The sequence below is a fragment of the Aethina tumida genome, chromosome 1, assembly GCF_024364675.1.
Source record: "Aethina tumida isolate Nest 87 chromosome 1, icAetTumi1.1, whole genome shotgun sequence".
NCBI classification, from domain to species: domain Eukaryota; kingdom Metazoa; phylum Arthropoda; class Insecta; order Coleoptera; family Nitidulidae; genus Aethina; species Aethina tumida.
This window is the reverse complement of record NC_065435.1, coordinates 38919867-38937968: the sequence shown is the minus strand read 5'-3', so window position 1 is coordinate 38937968 and position 18102 is coordinate 38919867. Positions and strand designations below refer to the sequence as shown.

At 31.5% G+C, this 18102-nt stretch overlaps 4 protein-coding genes across 4 annotated transcripts; 3 read left to right on the top strand and 1 right to left on the bottom strand.

Moving 5' to 3' along the window:
- The first annotated feature begins 447 nt into the window (after positions 1-447).
- Positions 448-12739, top strand: LOC109607723 (uncharacterized). The gene is made up of 5 exons (XM_020024200.2): positions 448-656; positions 4099-4285; positions 8735-8839; positions 11996-12121; positions 12535-12739. The coding sequence occupies exons 2-5, from the start codon at positions 4117-4119 to the stop codon at positions 12642-12644; spliced, it is 510 nt and encodes a 169-aa protein (XP_019879759.1). The 5' UTR covers positions 448-656; positions 4099-4116; the 3' UTR covers positions 12645-12739.
- Positions 12740-12835: 96 nt separating this feature from the next.
- Positions 12836-13364, bottom strand: LOC109607289 (uncharacterized). Its single transcript, XM_020023800.1, has 3 exons — positions 13250-13364; positions 13022-13198; positions 12836-12963 (listed from the first exon to the last, which is right to left on the bottom strand). The coding sequence occupies exons 1-3, from the start codon at positions 13362-13364 to the stop codon at positions 12848-12850; spliced, it is 408 nt and encodes a 135-aa protein (XP_019879359.1). The 3' UTR covers positions 12836-12847.
- Positions 13365-14600: 1236 nt separating this feature from the next.
- On the top strand, positions 14601-16462 carry LOC109607278 (zinc finger MYND domain-containing protein 10-like). The gene is made up of 7 exons (XM_020023789.2): positions 14601-14734; positions 14785-14923; positions 14979-15518; positions 15573-15925; positions 15980-16214; positions 16279-16294; positions 16351-16462. The coding sequence occupies exons 1-5, from the start codon at positions 14646-14648 to the stop codon at positions 16203-16205; spliced, it is 1347 nt and encodes a 448-aa protein (XP_019879348.1). The 5' UTR covers positions 14601-14645; the 3' UTR covers positions 16206-16214; positions 16279-16294; positions 16351-16462.
- Positions 16463-16652: 190 nt separating this feature from the next.
- LOC109607570 (40S ribosomal protein S12) lies at positions 16653-18092 on the top strand. Its single transcript, XM_020024046.2, has 4 exons — positions 16653-16758; positions 16885-16914; positions 17104-17446; positions 18003-18092. The coding sequence occupies exons 2-4, from the start codon at positions 16898-16900 to the stop codon at positions 18063-18065; spliced, it is 423 nt and encodes a 140-aa protein (XP_019879605.1). The 5' UTR covers positions 16653-16758; positions 16885-16897; the 3' UTR covers positions 18066-18092.
- Positions 18093-18102: the final 10 nt, after the last annotated feature.

Here is an 18102-nt window from a genome sequence, read left to right as displayed (position 1 = left end):
TTTTATGGTTAGTTTATTCAATTAGAAGAATTCCAAGCCTTGATATACGAAACACAAATGAGAATTAAAAAGGTAATGAAGGAAACAAACGTAAACGAATATTTAAATTTGCTGCTACATATATATATGTATATATGTGTTACAATTTTTAAACGCATAAATAAATCAATTACCATTGTATTAAATAAATATAATAGATTTTATTTTTAATTGGCAATTAAAATGATATGCTCCCGTCTGCGGTTTTCCGCATATATACAATTGATTCACGGATACATAAATAAACAGTCAATTTTCAGTCCTTCTTCAAACAGAGAAAAAGTGGACGCATCACATTGATAACGAGAACCGCACGGTAGATCGTTTTTCCCCAATTGCACATCACATCGATAAACCACACGCATGTGACAACAAAGCGCATGTGTTACTTCGCCATTGACAATATTCACTATTTGCACTCGCAATCGTGGATTATTGTCGATTGTGTCGTCGGTCGGTGCCAGTGGCAGCGCAGGTCGGACGTCAGTTTTCCGTTGGACGCTTGGCGTCGCCCGTCGTCGGTTTATTTGTGCGGGAAAACGTGCGCCTCAAAAAACCGCCGTACGTGACCGTGACCAGCACGCGTTTTCCCAGGGTGGGTGGATTTTGACGTGCGGGTGAGTTTTTTTTCGTTCAAGTTGTGTGTGCCCGTGGCTTGTTTTGGTTTAGTTTGAGAAAAAAATTGCCGACGTCACGTTGTCGCATTCGCCAATTATATTATATCGACGGACTTAATTAATTGGGATAATTATGAGAACGTGATTAAGGGATGGATTTTACGTAGATGTGACACAGTGTCTGGGTTTTCACTGGAAAATTGAACAGTCATTATTTATGTCAAACGCACAATTGTTGTTTCGTTTTTAATGTTTTTGTTTATAACATTCACTAATAGGTTTAATACTTTCACTATCATACTCTCTTGAAATATTTTAATTAGTTTAAATGATGTAAATAAAATATAAAATAAAATATTAAACACAAAACATATTTTTAAACAAAAAACTAAATATTTTCAGAGAGAAATTTTCAATTTTTCTAAATAAAAATTACACAATTTAACTTCATTAATTAATAGCATAAAAATTGGTGACTACACATTTTAGTTGGACCATCAAACTGTCAAAATTTTTGAAAAAAATTAATATCTCAAAAACTATTGGCTTTAGGTATAGAACATGGTATAGCCATTATTTTTGCAATTACACGTAGAATTTTAAAATCTAAAAATATACAGGGCAAAAAGAATTTGTTTAAAACAAATTAGGAAAGTAGTTTAAGACAATTTATAATTGGTATACAAATTTCAAATCAATACCTTTTCCTTTCTCAATGAACTTGGAATCTCGGTTACATTTTTTAATTAATACATTTTGAAATTTATTTTATATGTCTAGAAATTTTTAATTTTTAGTTTGTCCATTAACATTATAAACAAAAAAGTTTCTGATTATAAAATGAAAAATAAAGCTACATACTGTTTTTATTTCAGCATAATCATTTTTTTAATCGAATATTTCTAAATTTTCTGTAAATATTTACATTAAACATAATTATTAAAAAATGCAAATTATATTTTAAATAATAAATTAAACAGTTATATATTATATTTTGGTAAAAATGTTCATTAATTAATATTTTCGATAATATTTAATTTCTGATTTATAAAGTCAAATTATAAATAAATTTATAAAACAATTAAAATAAATAATGCATATTAACCTTTATAAATAAGGCCAAGTTTAGAAATAAAAACTAAGAATGGAAATGGGATTAATTTAATTACAGTAAATTTTAAATTGATAAATAATACATTATTTTTTAGATTTTATTTAATTTCCTTATTTGCGGTTTTCTACTGGTTTACGTTTATGTAAATAAATTCAATAAATATTTTAATGTAATATGTATATTTTATTATACAGAAAATCATCAATCCAATCAATTAAAATTGGAACTAAATGTTAAATGAGTATGTTACATAAACACACTCAACTAACACTCATACTCTCTTGAAACATGAAATATTTTAATCGGTTTAAATGATATAAATAGGAAAAATAAAATATTAAACATAAAACATATTTTTAAACTAAAAACTAAATATTTTCAGAAACTAAAATAAAGGGAAATTTTCAATTTTCCTAAATAAAAATTACACAATTTAGCTTAATTAATTATTAACATAAATGTTTAGTTTAATGTATAATTTAATTTTAGACCATAATAATAATAACTCAAAAACTATTGGGTTTAGGTATAGAACATGGCATAGCCATTATTTTTGCAATTACATGTAGAATTTAAAAATGTAAAAATATACAAGAATTTGTATAAAATAAATTAGACAAGTAGTTTAAGGCAATTTATAATGAGGTTAATTTAATTATAATAAATTTTAAATGGATAAATAACACAATATTTTCTAAATTTTATTTATTTATTTTCTTATGTGTGGTTTTCTGCACTTTAATTCTGGTTTACGTTTAAGTAAATAAATTCAATAAATATTATAATTTAATGTATATTTTATTATACAGAAAATCATCAATCCAATCAGTTAAAATTGGAACTAAATGGTAAATAAGTATGTTCCATGAACATAAAATTAAAAATAAATTCCACCACTCATCTAACACTCATACTCTCTTGAAATATATGAAATATTAAAATTGGTTTAAATGACATAAACAGGGAAAATAAAATACAAAATAAACTATTAAACAAAAAACATATTTTTAAACTAAATATTTTCAGAAACTAATATAAATGGAAATTTTCAATTTTTCTAAATAAAAATTACACAATTTTGCCTAATTAATTAATATTATAAAAATTGATGACTTTACATATTTTAGTTGGACCACCAAACTGACAAAATTTTTGAAAAAAAAATTAATAACTCGAAATCTATTGGGTTTAGGTATAGAACATGGCATAGCCATTATTTTTGCAATTACACATAGAATTTTAAAATCTAAAAATATATAGGACAAAAAGAATGTGTTTAAAATAAATTAGAAAAGTAGTTTAAGACAATTTTTAATTAGCACAAAAATTTCAAATCAATACCTTTTCCTTTCTCAATAAACTTCTAATGAATAACTTGAATGAATTCCTTTATATTATCTCAGTTACATTTTTTAATTGATACATTTCAATATTTATCTTAGATGTCTAGAAATATTTAATTTTTAGTTTGTCCATTAACATTATAAACCAAAAAACAGATTTCTGATTATAAAATGGAAAATAAAGTTACATACTGTTTTTATGCCAGCAAAATGATTTTTTTATTCGAATATTCCTATATTTTCTGTAAATATTTTCATTAGACATAAATATTTTAAAAATGCAAATTATATTTTAATTAATAAATTAAATAGTTATTATATTCTGGTAAAAATGTTCATTAATTAATATTTTCGAAAATATTTAATTTTGGATTTATTAAGTCAAATTATAAATAAATTTATAAAACAATTAAAATAAATAATGCATATTAACCTTTATAAATAAGGCCAAGTTTAGAAATAAAAACTAAGAATGAAAATGGCAATTTAATTACAATAAATTTTAAATTGATAAATAATACAATATTTGTTAGATTTTATTTAATTTTCTTATGTGTGGTTTCCTGCATTTAATTTCCTTATTTGTGGTTTACATTTAAGCAAATAAATTCAATAATTTGTAATGCAATATGTATATTTTATTACAATTTACAGAAAATCCTCAATCCAGTCAATTAAAATTGTAACTAAATGGCAAACAAGTATGTTCCCCGAACGTAAAATTAAAAAAAAATCCATCACTCAACTAACAGCTAAAAAAACCCAATAGACTGCAGCGTACCACCAAATAGATACGGAATATACAGTTTATAAATAGTACATAAAATAAAATTAAGAGAATGTTTACAACTCCAATTCCAAGTACATTTCATATTAACAGCGGCTTAACAAACTGACTCATATTTCAATTAATTGCCCAGTTCGTCCATGTGACTGAGGATCATCTGGAGATCGGAGCGTTTTCATTAATTTTTCACATTTGCAGAATCGTCAAAGATGAAAAATGCATCCAATATTGTTCGGATACACCGTTGCCTTCCTGGTGCTGGCTGCGACGCCGTCGCCCGTCGTGGAGTACGATAAGGGGCTGCGTTACGAGGAGTACGACGTCGAGCACGAAATCTCCGCCATGCAGGCCAGAAACGCCGTCAAACACACCGACTACAGTTCAGGTAATTCCCCCATTTTACCACATCATCAACACATTCCACACCATCAATCAATGATAAGTTCTAAATGGACATTGGTTTCGTCCAACCAGTTTGCACTAATGAGTTAATAATGGTTGGACTAATTAAAAATGTATTTGTTCTTAAGAAAGGACGTAAATCAATATCGGTCGTGGTGGTCATTAATAAATGTGTATAAAACAGTTCGTTGCTTTAATTTGCATTACAAATTGATTTAATTTTTACGGTGTACAGTTAAATGGCTTGGACAAATTTGAATTTAATTAATGTACGTTACATTATCTTCGGATTAGTCACGAGGTAAGCATTGTAGAAATGTTGTTGTTACTATTTTAAACAGTGCAGCACTGCACTTAATAATATAAATATTTTTGTGCAGCTCAACATTGAACTACTAAATGTTCAAAACACACAGATAAAAATAACTTTCAATAATAAAGAAACCACTTCCTACTTGTTCAATACATTGAAAGCTCTTTAATAGTTCCAAAAAATAGCCATCAATTCGTTCCACATTTTGCTACGTCCTCGTATTTACTTTTATTGTTTATTTGAGCTGAACTAATCGACATTTATTTTACAATATTATGCGGTCAGTGAAACAAATACGTCAAGGATATGACAGGTTTTCGAGATTAACACATAAAATGATTATTATTTGATGTAATCGTATTTCGACGTTGCTGCTGAAACATAAAAAAACCGAATGATACATGTAATAGAGTGAAAAACAATTACGAAGCAACACCGAAACTAATTAGTCCGTTATCTTAATTGAAAATTATCTATAGTGGATGGTAATTTGTTTATATGTACGCACTTTACATGTAGTATTAATTTCAATTAATCTCCTAACAACCTCACGTAAACATTTCAGCAAATATTTACAGTTTTCAACAAATATTTATACTTATTCGTTTTGTAAATTTCCGAAAATCGACGTTATTAACAAATATTTAAGAGTTTAAAATTAACCGGCGGGATTAACCGGGAACGAATGAAGGGGGAATGGAATAGTTCAAGATTCTATTTTCATTCGATGGTATCAATTAAAAAACGCAACTCGGGAATGTCGAGCGGTAACCTTTCAATTTAATCTGCACGGTTAAAATTAGCCGGGCTATCAAGAGCACTCCATTAAATATATACTCAGTGATGTAGAAAATAGAACGCTTACGGGAATTCAGTGGTCAGGTTTCATTGGTTTTTGCTGCACACTTAGGGGTAATAGTTGTTAATATTAAACAACTAATAATAAGTTGATGATGATGTCCACACAAAATGATAACTCCAACTGTCTGATGTACAGACCTCTCCAAAAAACCTCCAAATGTGGAATTCGCCTTCTTAGCGGTACCTTCTGGTCGTCAGATATGGTCAAACAAAATTGGAACTCATCTCTGAAGACGACGTCATTGCATTTCAAGACTCAGAGCTGTCATCCTCCACACTACTCCACTCTTTGATAGCAACGGTGATATGTAGAATAAAGTATAAACTGAGGTCAGTAAGCAAAATGTCTAAAAGACAGGATACTAGAACAAATACTGGCATGGTAAGAGGTCTTTCCTCTTTTGCGAACCACTGGTTAGTCGGAACATGAGTGACCACACTCATCAGTCCGGAGATTTACATTAAAATGTTGGAAACGCTTCAAAATAACCCTCACAAAATGAGGTCGAAATTTATCCTGTTAGAAAATTGGATTTTAGGAGGTCCACTGAAAAGGATAACTTCAGTTATCCGTTCTCTACACTATTTCAATCACAAATTGGGGATGTGATTCTGCCAAAGACAGATAAAATCTAGTTCTTCAGTTATTTGAAAACAATATATTTAAGTTCAGTTCTCTTCAGTACTCAATAAAGTAAAAGGAAATCTCCTTTTGTACTTCATCCTATCCGTGGACAAGACAACAGAAGAAAATTACTTCAAAGAGAGTAGAAATTGGCCATAGTTATGTGATTCCTACCAAAGACAGATAAAACCAGTTCTTCAGTTATTTGAAAACAATATATTAAGTTCTATTATGTTCAGTACTCAATAAAGTAAAAGGAAATTCTCTCTTGGACTGCTTCTTATCCGTGGACAAGACAACAGAAGAATTTACTTCAAAGAGAACAGAAATTGGCCATAGTTATGTGATTCCTACCAAAGACAGATAAAATCCAGTTCTTCGGTTATTTGAAAACAATATTTTAAGTTCTGTTCTCTTTAGTACTCTCTTGGTCTCCATCCTATCAGTGGACAAGACAACAGAAGAAAATTATTTCAAAGAGAACAGAAATTTGCCATAGTTATGTGATTCCTACCAAAGACAGATAAAATCCAGTTCTTCAGTTATTTGAAAACAATATATTAAGTTTTGTTCTCTTCATTACTCAATAAAGTAAAAGGAAATTCTCTCTTGAACTACATCCTATCAGTGGAGAAAACAACAAAAGAAAATTACTTCAAAGAAAACAGAAATTGGCCATAGTTATGTGATTCCTACCAAAGACAGATACAATCCAGATCTTCAGTTATTTGAAAACAATATTTTAAGTTTTGTTCTCTTCAGTACTCAGTAAAGTAAAAGGAAATCCTCTCTTGGACTTCATTCTATCAGTGGACAACACAAAAGAAGACAATTACTTCAAAAAGAACAGAAATTGGCCATAGTTATGTGATTCCTTCTAAAGACACTTAAAATCTAGTTCTTCAGTTATTTGAAAACAATATATTAAGTTCTGTTTACTTCAGTACTCAACCGTCACCGTCAAAGATTGGAATAGTGTAGAGAACGACAGCTCTGTGACTCGAAAAGGAATCAAGTCGTCTTCAGAGATGAGTTCCAATTTTATTTGGCCACATTTGGCGATCAGAAGGCACCACGAAGAATGGCGAATTACACAATATTTTGTGGGGATATCTGTACACCAAACGGCTGAAGTTATCCTTTTGGGTGGACCTCCCAAAATCCAACTTTTCAGCAGGATAAATCCCGACCTCATATTATGAAGTGTTTCCAACATTTTGATGTAAATCTCCGGACTGATAAAGTGTGGGAAATTATAGGCAGGAGATGATGGTTAACCGAGCCATTAGCTTTACTACACTTTGTGGTCACTCGTGTTATTGCTAACCAGTGGTTCGGAGAAGAAGGAAGACCTCTTACCATCCCAGTATTTGTTATAATGTCCTGTCTTTTGGACTTTTTGCTTGCTGACCTCAGTTTGTACTTTATTTCACATAGCACCGTTACTATCAAAGTGTGGAGTAGTGTGCAGAATGACAGCTCTGAGTCGTGGAATGCAATCAGGTCATTTCCAGAGATGAGTCCCAATTTTGTTTGACCACATCTGACGACCAGAAGGTACCGCGAAGAAGGCGAATTCCACATGTTTTTTGGAGATTTATCGTTTTGGGTGGACATTTCAAAATCCAACTTTCAAACAAATTGTGTGTAACATATGTTAAATGTAGACACTGCTCATTCATTTGACTTTTGTTGTGTTTAAAGGCTACTTCTATTCATTTCAAAGGCTCTCAGCACAAAGGCGTGCAAACATACACAAAATTTGTATAATAAACTAAAAAACAACTTCTATAACCTGATTAATCATTTTTTCCTTCACTGGATGTATTTCCCATGTTACTGAGTAATTAGTAATACTTAGAAAGGGAATTGATTAATTGTACACTTGTAATAAATTAAAACAGACAATTAATATCTGTTTATTTTAATAGCAGTCTTCTTCAAACGTCATTAGAATCGTACATTTTCATATTAGTATGTTGACAACGTAGTTACGGTGACAGTGAATCATCATTGTTCGTTTAATACACACCCGTATCCGCCAATTGTTGGCCGGTTAGCTTTTCAGCAAAAACACGCCGAGAAATTTTCTGCGTTAGCACCGCAACAAATTGGATTTTGCTTGGAAAAGTTCAGCCTTGGCTTAATTCAATTAAGCCGTTGATCGTTTACGAGGCGTTTATAATACGACGATAATTATTTATTATTTCCATCCATCACGGACACTATATTATTTTATTGCGGTTTGCTGGGGGGTTAAAAAGGAGCTGCCCGATGAGTCATTTCGTAATATCGATCCGTACCTCCCCAAAAACCGTTTAATTTTAGCTCGTGACCGTTGTGAAAAAAAAAATGAATCGATCCAAACCTGCCGTTCCGGTTTAATGTCGGTAACCGTTTTCGTGGTTCCTACGAATGGGGAAACAATGCGTACGTTAATATGAAAATTTATTCGGCCATTTAAAATTACAATCAGGCTAAAAATAAAATTATGAAACAATATCGAGGGATCAACTCGTTTTTTTATTTTGTTGTTGTGGACACCAGATGGATTCTCGTCCACTCACCTGTTTTCATTAATTGTTTACTTCCTCTTCGGATTAACTAATTATTTTCTTTTTATTTATTTAAAGTGAACACCCCACCAGGTTGCCAGACTTGCACCGCAGAAGAGAAACGCTATTGTTTAGGCAACGATCTGATCAACGATCATTGCTGTTGTGATAAACGGTACCACGGTAAGTTCCCTTAAAAATTCACCCATATTTCCATTGCGGGTTATTTTATTAACCGACGGCTGATGATTTAATTAAGATTAGGTTTCGTTCACCTGGCTAACTATTAGTATGCACCCAATATCTTGAAACGACGCTCAAAACGTAAATCAACAAGGAAATTACTCATTAGGTTCATTGAAGATTGTTGACATGCTTTAATTACAGTTAAATGGTAATATTTTATTAAGAAAAACATTTTTTTATCGAATTTGATTGTTGATCAGACGGTGTGAAATAAAATATCGATATAACATTGGCAATTTACCAATAAATATATATATATATATATATAATAATTACTTGCCCTATTATGTTTCAATCGGTTAAAATTTAGATTACACCAGAATGGTGTCACTTGGAATTGCTCACTGTGGCGTAATTTTGCAGTTGCTGTGTAACCGACCTCTTTTAATTAGGGTTAATTAATCAAATGTAATATCAGTTAAGAAATTAGATACCAGTAAGCCGTTTGTATTATCTACAGCTCTTTACACCCACAGCAATTAAACAATTACATCTGTTTCTTGTAAATAATTAAACTATAACAATAGTAAAAAATTGTATTTTTTTTGTTAATTTTTCATAAATGAATCTTAGAGAATTTGATTGTCATACACAAAATTGTGTTTTATAAATTAGGAATGTCAAACACAAAGAAATTTAGATTTTTTCAATTAAAAATTGTTAAATATAATATAAACAATAATTAGAAACTTACAGTTAAAATTTTATTTATTCATAATGTTGGTTTTTGGTTACATTAATTTAGGTTAGGTTTTTACATGTATAAAAAATGAAAATGATAAACCAGTAACTGATCAATATATCAAAGAATATGTTATTTTAGAATGTAATATATATTGTTAAATATAATAAAATAATATTGAACAAAAAATTAGTGGAAATTGAAAAATCATTATTTAATTTATTAATTAAATTATAATAATCGTAAAATACATAAATAATCAAATTTTATTAATTTTAATACAAATTAAATTATATTTTAAATTGATTGATTGAGAACAGGGTGTGAGTTTAAAATTAACCATATATTTTTGGCCTCAAAATAAGCCGATTCGACTCAATTTATATAAATAACAATATGCTTCCTAATTGTATCATTGTATATATCGAAAAGTAACAAAGGTACATAACTTTTTAAATCTAACAAAATAGGTTTGAAATGATTTAACTACAGTGGTGTTAGAGGGAGTGAGGAGGAGTTCAAAAGTCTCCAAACTTTTTTGTAAGTAAGTGTGTTTTAACTTTGTCATCACAATATGAAATTTTAAAAGTTTTTTCCTATAAATAACCATATGTTTTTGTCCTCAAAATAGGCTGATTCGACTCAATTGAATATACTTCCTAAGAGAGATACAGACCTTCAAATGTTGGTTACTGAATGTGGTTATCATTGTATATCTCAAAAACTAACAAAGGTACATAACTTTTTAAATCTAACAAAACAGGTTTGAAATGATTTAACTACAGTGGTGTTAGAGGGGTTGAGGAAGAGTTCAAGTCTCCATACTTTTTTGTAAATGTATTTTATCTTTGTCGTCACAATAATTTTAAAAGTTTTTTCCTAAAAATGGTCCTCTTGTTGCAAACACCGTTTCCAAGCAAAATTAATTTTGAAATTTCCCCTTATAAACTCTAGGAGATAGAATATTTTAATATATGTAATTATAAATATGTTTAATTCAAACATCTTGTATACAAATATTAATCATTTAACTAATTAATTAAATTATAATAATTTTAAAATAATTTAATTAATAAGTTAAATAATTATTTTTCAATTTCCACTAATTTTTTAGTTTCAGTTTATATAATTATTTTTATGAGACAGATGACGACGAATTTTTTAATTTGGTTGGGTATGTTCTGTGTATACACAACAAATATTATACAGGGTATCCCTAAATTGAGTACACAAAAATTGACCACATATTATTGACCTCAAATAGATATACAGGCCTCCAAGGGTTCTTCCAGTTACTGTAATAATTTTAGGAACTGATCTCACAAAATTTTGATTTTTAATATTTCTCTACAGGATGTTTGAATAGCACCGTAACCCAGCAAAATCAATTTTGAAATTTCCCCTTATAAATTCTAGGAGATAGAATTTAAACCCCTGTATACAAATATTAAAAATTAAAATTGATTTAGAATTTTGTGAGATCAGTTCCTAAATTCATTACAGCAACTGGAAGAACCGTTGAAGGCCTGTATCTCTAATTGGGGTCATGAATATGTGGTTAATTTTGTGCGCTCAATTTAGGGACAGGCTGTATAATATTTGTTGTGTAAACATACCCACCAAAATTAAAAAAATCCATTTGTTTCATATAAATAATTATTATAAACAGGAATGAAAAAATTATGTTTTTTAATTTTTCAAAAAGGAGATTTTTAATCAGAAATAACATCTAGAATTTCACATTTATTGTTATAACAGGCATTTCTTTAAGAAATATTTACTGCCAACTTTTACAACCACATCTAATAACATTGTACCCACAAACACATTTTTCGTGTAAATTAGCAATTTGCATAAATATTGACTGAATAATAGTAAAACATTTATGTTGTTTGGCTAGCAGTTAGCATGTACGAAACATTGAGCCTTTTAAAATAATTGCCACACATTCGTAATTATTTCGTCGAATTTTCTTCGTACTTTGTTTATTTATAGTACGGACAGATCCACGAGAACGATAGAGCGTGTCATTTTTCAAAATAACGTTAAAATGGGAAAAACACCAACGTCCTTTTACTTTGCATGTTTATAATAATAAACTCCAATTACATTATTGACCTTATGCGGTCTTTAAATTATTTAAATTTCTTTGTAATTACATTTAAAACATTGTTATGTGCAAAAAATAAACAACCGTCTGAACAACACAGTAATATAATAATTGGCTTTTTATCGACCTTATTACCGTTATATCATAGTTTTTGTATTATTTCGTTCAACAAACCGTTGTAAAAAGTGTTTTTAATTGACCGGGGGACTTTGGGCGAGGAGGTTTTTTGACTAATCGAATTAAAATCTACACTAAAATCCATTTTAAGTTACTGCAACAACAAAAATATATTTGTTTTCAGAGTTCTTTCCATTTATTCCGCACACATGTTACCTGGGTTCGACTCTGTGCAACACGGTGGCCCTAAACTGCGGCGAATACAACAGACTGCGGACCTGTTGTTGCGACAAAATCACTCTGGAAAAATGTAAGCGATTTTCCTTTTATCAACAATACAAGACTTGTCTTTTAGTCACAAGGTTGTTCGATTATAATTTATGCGTAAATTTCCATTTTACATTGAAAATTTATCGCACTTTCAGAAATTCTTCGGACACTTTTAGAAGCTGATTGAATCAGTTAACGTTCAAATGTGTTTTAAATCGTCGCTTCGCATTTTTGTACGTCATTTCACCCTAATTCCGACGTTAAATTTATAATGCGATGCACGTACCACAAACGCTAAATCGGCGTGCATTTGAATTAACACAAAGACACGTATGAAAATGAATAATTTAATTCCACCCACTTCGTTAGCGTGACAGTGGAACTTGTGGGGTCGTTGTCTTAAACAACCTTCCCCCCTTTTGTACTTATTATTCATTGATCTGTTCATTGCAGGGAAACAAAAATCGGGTGGTTCAACGTCCTGGCGTAACTCCTGGCGGAAATTCACCCTCGCAGTTTGTCTGTACATTATTACTGCTGTACATTATTACAACAACACTTAATGAACCAAAGCAATAAGTTTTAGTTTTTAGTTTTAATTGTTATGACTAAGCACAGTATTATAATTTTGTTATGAATAAATTATATTTATATTGTTTATTGTGTCTTATTATACTAACATAATCAATCAATAATGGGCAGGTAATAAATAAATAAATAGTATATTAAATAAATAATTAATAAATATAAAAGAAGTACATATCATCTATTTTTTGTATAAATAATTGGTACAGCAACATGCTGTGATGAGTCTGTGTTCCTGACAACTGTTGGCGTGCAGGAAACTGCAGTCTGCAAACTGGCATTGAAACGGAAGACGATCTGGAAGCACAAAATGCAATAAAATATTCCAGCATAGCCAGCAAAAATCGCCACTCACCATAGGGACCGCTGGGACGGTTGCAACAGCAAGAGTCGTGGAACAACTTGTCACTGCAGTAACTGTAAACCGACGAATCGCAAACAGGACATCTCCTCCTGAGCATATTGGCAAACACCGGTATGTTATTAAATCCCAACGAGGGCTGCAGAGGTTCTATCCCATTGTCGAAGACGGCTAAAAAATGCGACAATTAATTTCCATCTAAGCCTACAACTCGTCACTTACTTTTCGAATGGACGCATCCGTAGAGGAGAACCACCGCGAAAATGAGCGTTGCCACTCTCATATTCATCGGCGAGCAATTGACCGTGTAGTACTGCAAATCGAGGACTGGATTCATCTTATAAATTAATTCGATATGTCTTCGTGTAACTGTATTTTGAACCGGCATAGGCGTATTCAATTGGATTGTCTTTTTTTTTTTCGTACACATTCATTGGTGGCACAATGATATTATAAGTTTATGTAAATTAACTGGTTGTAAATAAAAAATACGTAAATGCGAGAGGTGAAAGAGCGACCTCAATATTATGACAAGATTTCGATTGTTGCTTCTAGTTCCATTGTTAAGGAATATTTATTGGAATGATTAAAAAAAATAGTCAATAAAACCTTTTATTATTTTAGTATGATTATGTTTGGAACTTGATTCATTTTTATAAATTGCACGCCACTGGTTTTGTATTTTATAAGGCAATTTTATTGTTAAAAATAAATAATATGAATAACTGTAAAGTGGAAGAACCAAAATCGTTTTTATGTTAATATAATAATTACAAAGTGGAACATATAATTTTAGTTTTTATGCCCAAAAAGAAGTACCACATTAGGTGTTATCTTCATGTTACCAATAAAATGAATCACACATTTCAATAAACTATTATAATTTCAATGATTATTGACAGTTAACAAACGTTGCTTAAGATTTCACACGTTGGGGTGTAAATAACACCTCAAAAATGTCTCGATAACCTACTTATTAACCTACCTAAAAATAAATACCACCTTAGGTATTGTTTTCATTGTACCAATAAAATGAATCACACATTTCATTAAACTATTATAATTTCAATGATTATTAATAGTTAACAATAGATTTCACGCCTTAGGGTGTAAATAACACTCAAAAATGTCTTGATAACCTACTTATTAACCTACCCAAAACGAAATACCACATTAGGTATTATCTTCATGGTACCAATAAAATGAATCACATATTTCAAAAAACTATTATAAATTCAATGATTATTAACAGTTAATAAACGTTGCTTAAGATTTCACACGTTGGGGTGTAAATAATACCTCAAAAATATCTTAATAACCTACTTATTAACCTGCCCAAAAAGAAATATCACATTAGGTATTGTCTTCATGGTACCAATAAAATGAAACACACATTTCAATAAACTAATGATTATTGACAATTAACAAACGTTGCTTAAGATTTCACACCTCAAAATGTCTCGACTTATTATCTAATACCATTTACCAACTAATGTTGTCATAGCAAACAATATAAATAATACAATAAACATCATAACAACAAATATGAAACAAAAGAATCTGATTTGAAAACTTCATTTCCATTTCCATCCGTTTCGAGATTAAATTAGACAACAAAATGAAAACAACGCCACTTTCACCTGCTGAAATTGAGTTGTTAGTAGAATCCATACACCAAATGCACATTAAAGATCTGGGAACAAGACAGTAAGTGAATTATGAATTAATCTACTCTATATGTAAATGTATTTTTTAAGATGGATCGATTGGCACAAACGTGCACATGAGATTTATCAAGAGGCTTTGAAAGAGATTCACTTAGCTTCGAAAGGCAAAGACGGCGACTTTGAAAAAAGACATATACCTTTGGTGGAAGCTTTCATCAAGTTTGAAAAGGTAGTTCGTTGCACAATTTTTAATTCTAAACTCAAGAATCGTTTCCATTGTTCAGGCTGATGATATCCTTTACGAAGCAATAGAGATTCACTATTGGAAATTTATAATTTTGCCGATGCTTCTGTTCCTTCAACCCAACCCAAAGTCGACGATAATCGTGTACTCACTCCTGCTGCAGGAACTGCTGTGCATCTCGATGCTGAACATCCTGCTGCAGCACGAAAAAACATTGGAGACCATGGACAATCACGTGGTGGATTTACTGGAACATCTAGTTTCGACGTGTGGCCACTTGTTGTGCAGGAAGTATTCCCGCCAATCAATCGAATCACCTTCCGTCGAGCTTACCAGATTGACGAACAATGTGTGCTTTGAAATCGGTATTAAATCTATAAGTTGCATCCTACATTTCGTCGAACATTTACACGACCTGCCCAGATACGTCCTGCATCACATTTATCGCGATTACGACATTCCGATGATTGTTATAAAAATACTAAGAGAGTCTCCTTGGAAAGTTGGAGATTGGGAATATGTCTCAGATAAATGGAAAGAAACGGCTTTCACTTCTGTGGTAAATCCTACTGAAATAGAAGTAACTGTTGTCACTAAAAGTTTAGAACGTGTATTTAGAATAGATTTTATTTAGATCTGGCATATTCTGATGAAGCTGCTAATGGACGATATGTGCCCAATATTTTACACGATAACTGAACTACGTAAAGACAATTTCGTTACGCTGTTGCCTCGCATTACGCCAGTTTTGGTCGAGCAGATACCGAGAGCTGCTGAATTCGAAAATTGGATATTCAAGACCATGTCATCGCCTGCCAAGCCTAATCCGCCGAAGGCGCCCAGGTTTATGCTGCCCCTTGTGGAGTACAAGGATGTAATCAACATGGATATAAACATTGTGAAAGGGCAATGGTTAGGAATTGCCGAAATTCAAAAACCTTCCATTCTGGTAGAAGACGATGAACAGCTGAAGGAGATTAGGCAAATGTACGTAGGACGCCGTTTTGTTTAGAACTTATTAATTAAAAGAGAACCTTCCAGTTTGTGTGAAGCCTACAATATTCAACTTATTGAAACTTCTGAGACATCACCTTGTGCGAAATGCGGTAATTTAACAGGAAAGAAATGTTCAAAGTGCGAGAAAATTTGGTACTGTTCAAACATCTGTCAGATTGAACATTGGTCATTGCATAGGGATAACTGCTGCTCCGAAATTGTAATAGAGACTAAGAAGAAAGAGGAAAACAGCATGGGGGACCGTGCATGAATTATGATTGTACTGATGTTTGTTCATTAAATAAGACAAATTCAATTTACTTATTCAACGTATTATTTTTAAGATTTCTCTTTTAATAAGTAATTCATATTTTACTAGTAATAATCTTTGAAAATATGAAATTTTCTAATTTCAGTTATGTAGCTACCATCGAGCTTCGTGGTTAATAATCAAAATTGGACAGGGAAAGAAATTATCTCAGTGTAGTTGGGTCAAGGAAGTGTGTATTAAAATAATGATTTCTATGTCTAATTGTGAATAAATAAAAGCAATGTCTGCACTTTTTGGAGGCGTTGGTAAAAATCAGCTCTTTTAAGTTAAATCTGAACCATATACTTCAATATTTCTTTTCTAAAAGAAAGTTTCGTAAGTACATCAATTCTTCCAATTCCATAAGTTGCAGTGCTTATGCAATTCAGAATACACAGCCAAAAAATACAAATTTCCCGCCATTACATTCTGTCCCACCACTGCTGGCAACATTAACCTCGGAATCTCTCCAAAACAACAAACTTCCTTTTACTCTGGGACGTCAAGAAACAAGGTGAACATTTGAATTAATCTTCATTTACTGTGATATTTATAACTCATCGGCCATTCAAATAGGGCCGTAAACATCGAAAACGTTCCCGAGCATCAGCCAGTAATCGTATTTTACTATTTTTTACAGATAATCAACAAAAATGTCCGACGTTGATGTGTGAGTACCTAACCTATATTAATCCCAACAACAATTCACCACTTAAGATGATGAGTTTTGGCGGCTCCCTCTTCTGAGCTACCCGTAAAAAAACCAGTGCTGAACACCGCCGACTGATTTGCCCCCCGAAAATCACCCACTAAGTGTAAAAACCAGTGCAAAGTTCTAACGTGTTTATGTATGTTGTAGTGATGAAACTCCCTCTGGACCACCGCCATCCGGCGGTCCCATGGACGTCAACACTGCTCTACAGGAGGTCCTCAAAACCGCCCTGATCCACGACGGTGTCGTGCATGGGCTCCACGAAGCCGCCAAGGCCCTTGACAAGAGGCAGGCTGAACTCTGCGTCCTCGCCGAAAACTGCGACGAGCCCATGTACAAGAAACTCGTTTCTGCCCTGTGCTCCGAACATCAGATTCCTCTGATTAAGGTTGACAACAACAAGAAGTTGGGTGAATGGTCCGGACTCTGCAAAATTGACACCACAGGCAAGGCACGGAAAGTTGTCGGATGCTCGTGTGTTGTAATTAGGGTGAGTAACGTTATGTTTCGATTTTATTCATGCTGTGTCTTTTAAGTGATACATAAATGAGCACTGATTAATGTTTTCTGTGACATGTGCTTTTGTGTATTCATAAAAACTATTTAAATCTGATTAGATTGGATGCAATAAGATGCTGAACACTTATTTTCAAATTAATCTAATCCACAATAAGAGGTTAGATATTTATTCTAATATACTATACTTAAAATACTTTATTTTAAAGGTTAAGGCTTTTGTGACCATTGTTTGTTTCCATATCTATAAACCCTAACAAATATAGATATAAGACATTAGCTTGTAATTTCATATAAACTTCTTTGTTTAATTGTCTAATACAATATAATTATTTATGTTTAAGAGTGTTAAAAAATTTTGTATTGTAAATATATGTTTTAATGATGATTTTAGAGGCGGGCTCCCTCTTCTGAGGTGTTACCCAATATATAAACCATGCTGAGTAATCGCCCTCTGATTAAAACATACATTTTTTATGCTTATATTTGTAATTAACATTGTTTACTTTAATTTTTGTTGTCTGTTTCAGGATTATGGTGAAGAATCGCCTGCCCTAGATATTCTTAAAGAATACCTTAAGAATGCTAAGTAATTTTTTAAAATAAAAAATACAAATATACATGGTAGCT

What these genes read in the sequence shown, in the direction of transcription:
- LOC109607723 (XM_020024200.2), top strand. Translation starts at nt 4,117, where the DNA reads ATGCATCCAATATTGTTCGGATACACCGTTGCCTTCCTGGTGCTGGCT. An exon ending in ACACACCGACTACAGTTCAG is followed by an intron (nt 4,286 to 8,734) that starts GTAATTCCCCCA and finishes ATTTATTTAAAG; the next exon opens with TGAACACCCCACCAGGTTGC. An exon ending in TTGTGATAAACGGTACCACG is followed by an intron (nt 8,840 to 11,995) that starts GTAAGTTCCCTT and finishes ATTTGTTTTCAG; the next exon opens with AGTTCTTTCCATTTATTCCG.
- LOC109607289 (XM_020023800.1), bottom strand. Translation starts at nt 13,364, where the DNA reads ATGAATCCAGTCCTCGATTTGCAGTACTACACGGTCAATTGCTCGCCG. An exon ending in CGGATGCGTCCATTCGAAAA is followed by an intron (nt 13,199 to 13,249) that starts GTAAGTGACGAG and finishes CGCATTTTTTAG; the next exon opens with CCGTCTTCGACAATGGGATA. An exon ending in CCGTCCCAGCGGTCCCTATG is followed by an intron (nt 12,964 to 13,021) that starts GTGAGTGGCGAT and finishes TTGTGCTTCCAG; the next exon opens with ATCGTCTTCCGTTTCAATGC.
- LOC109607278 (XM_020023789.2), top strand. Translation starts at nt 14,646, where the DNA reads ATGAAAACAACGCCACTTTCACCTGCTGAAATTGAGTTGTTAGTAGAA. An exon ending in CTTTCATCAAGTTTGAAAAG is followed by an intron (nt 14,924 to 14,978) that starts GTAGTTCGTTGC and finishes TCCATTGTTCAG; the next exon opens with GCTGATGATATCCTTTACGA. An exon ending in CTGAAGGAGATTAGGCAAAT is followed by an intron (nt 15,926 to 15,979) that starts GTACGTAGGACG and finishes AGAACCTTCCAG; the next exon opens with TTTGTGTGAAGCCTACAATA.
- LOC109607570 (XM_020024046.2), top strand. An exon ending in GCTCGTGTGTTGTAATTAGG is followed by an intron (nt 17,447 to 18,002) that starts GTGAGTAACGTT and finishes TGTCTGTTTCAG; the next exon opens with GATTATGGTGAAGAATCGCC.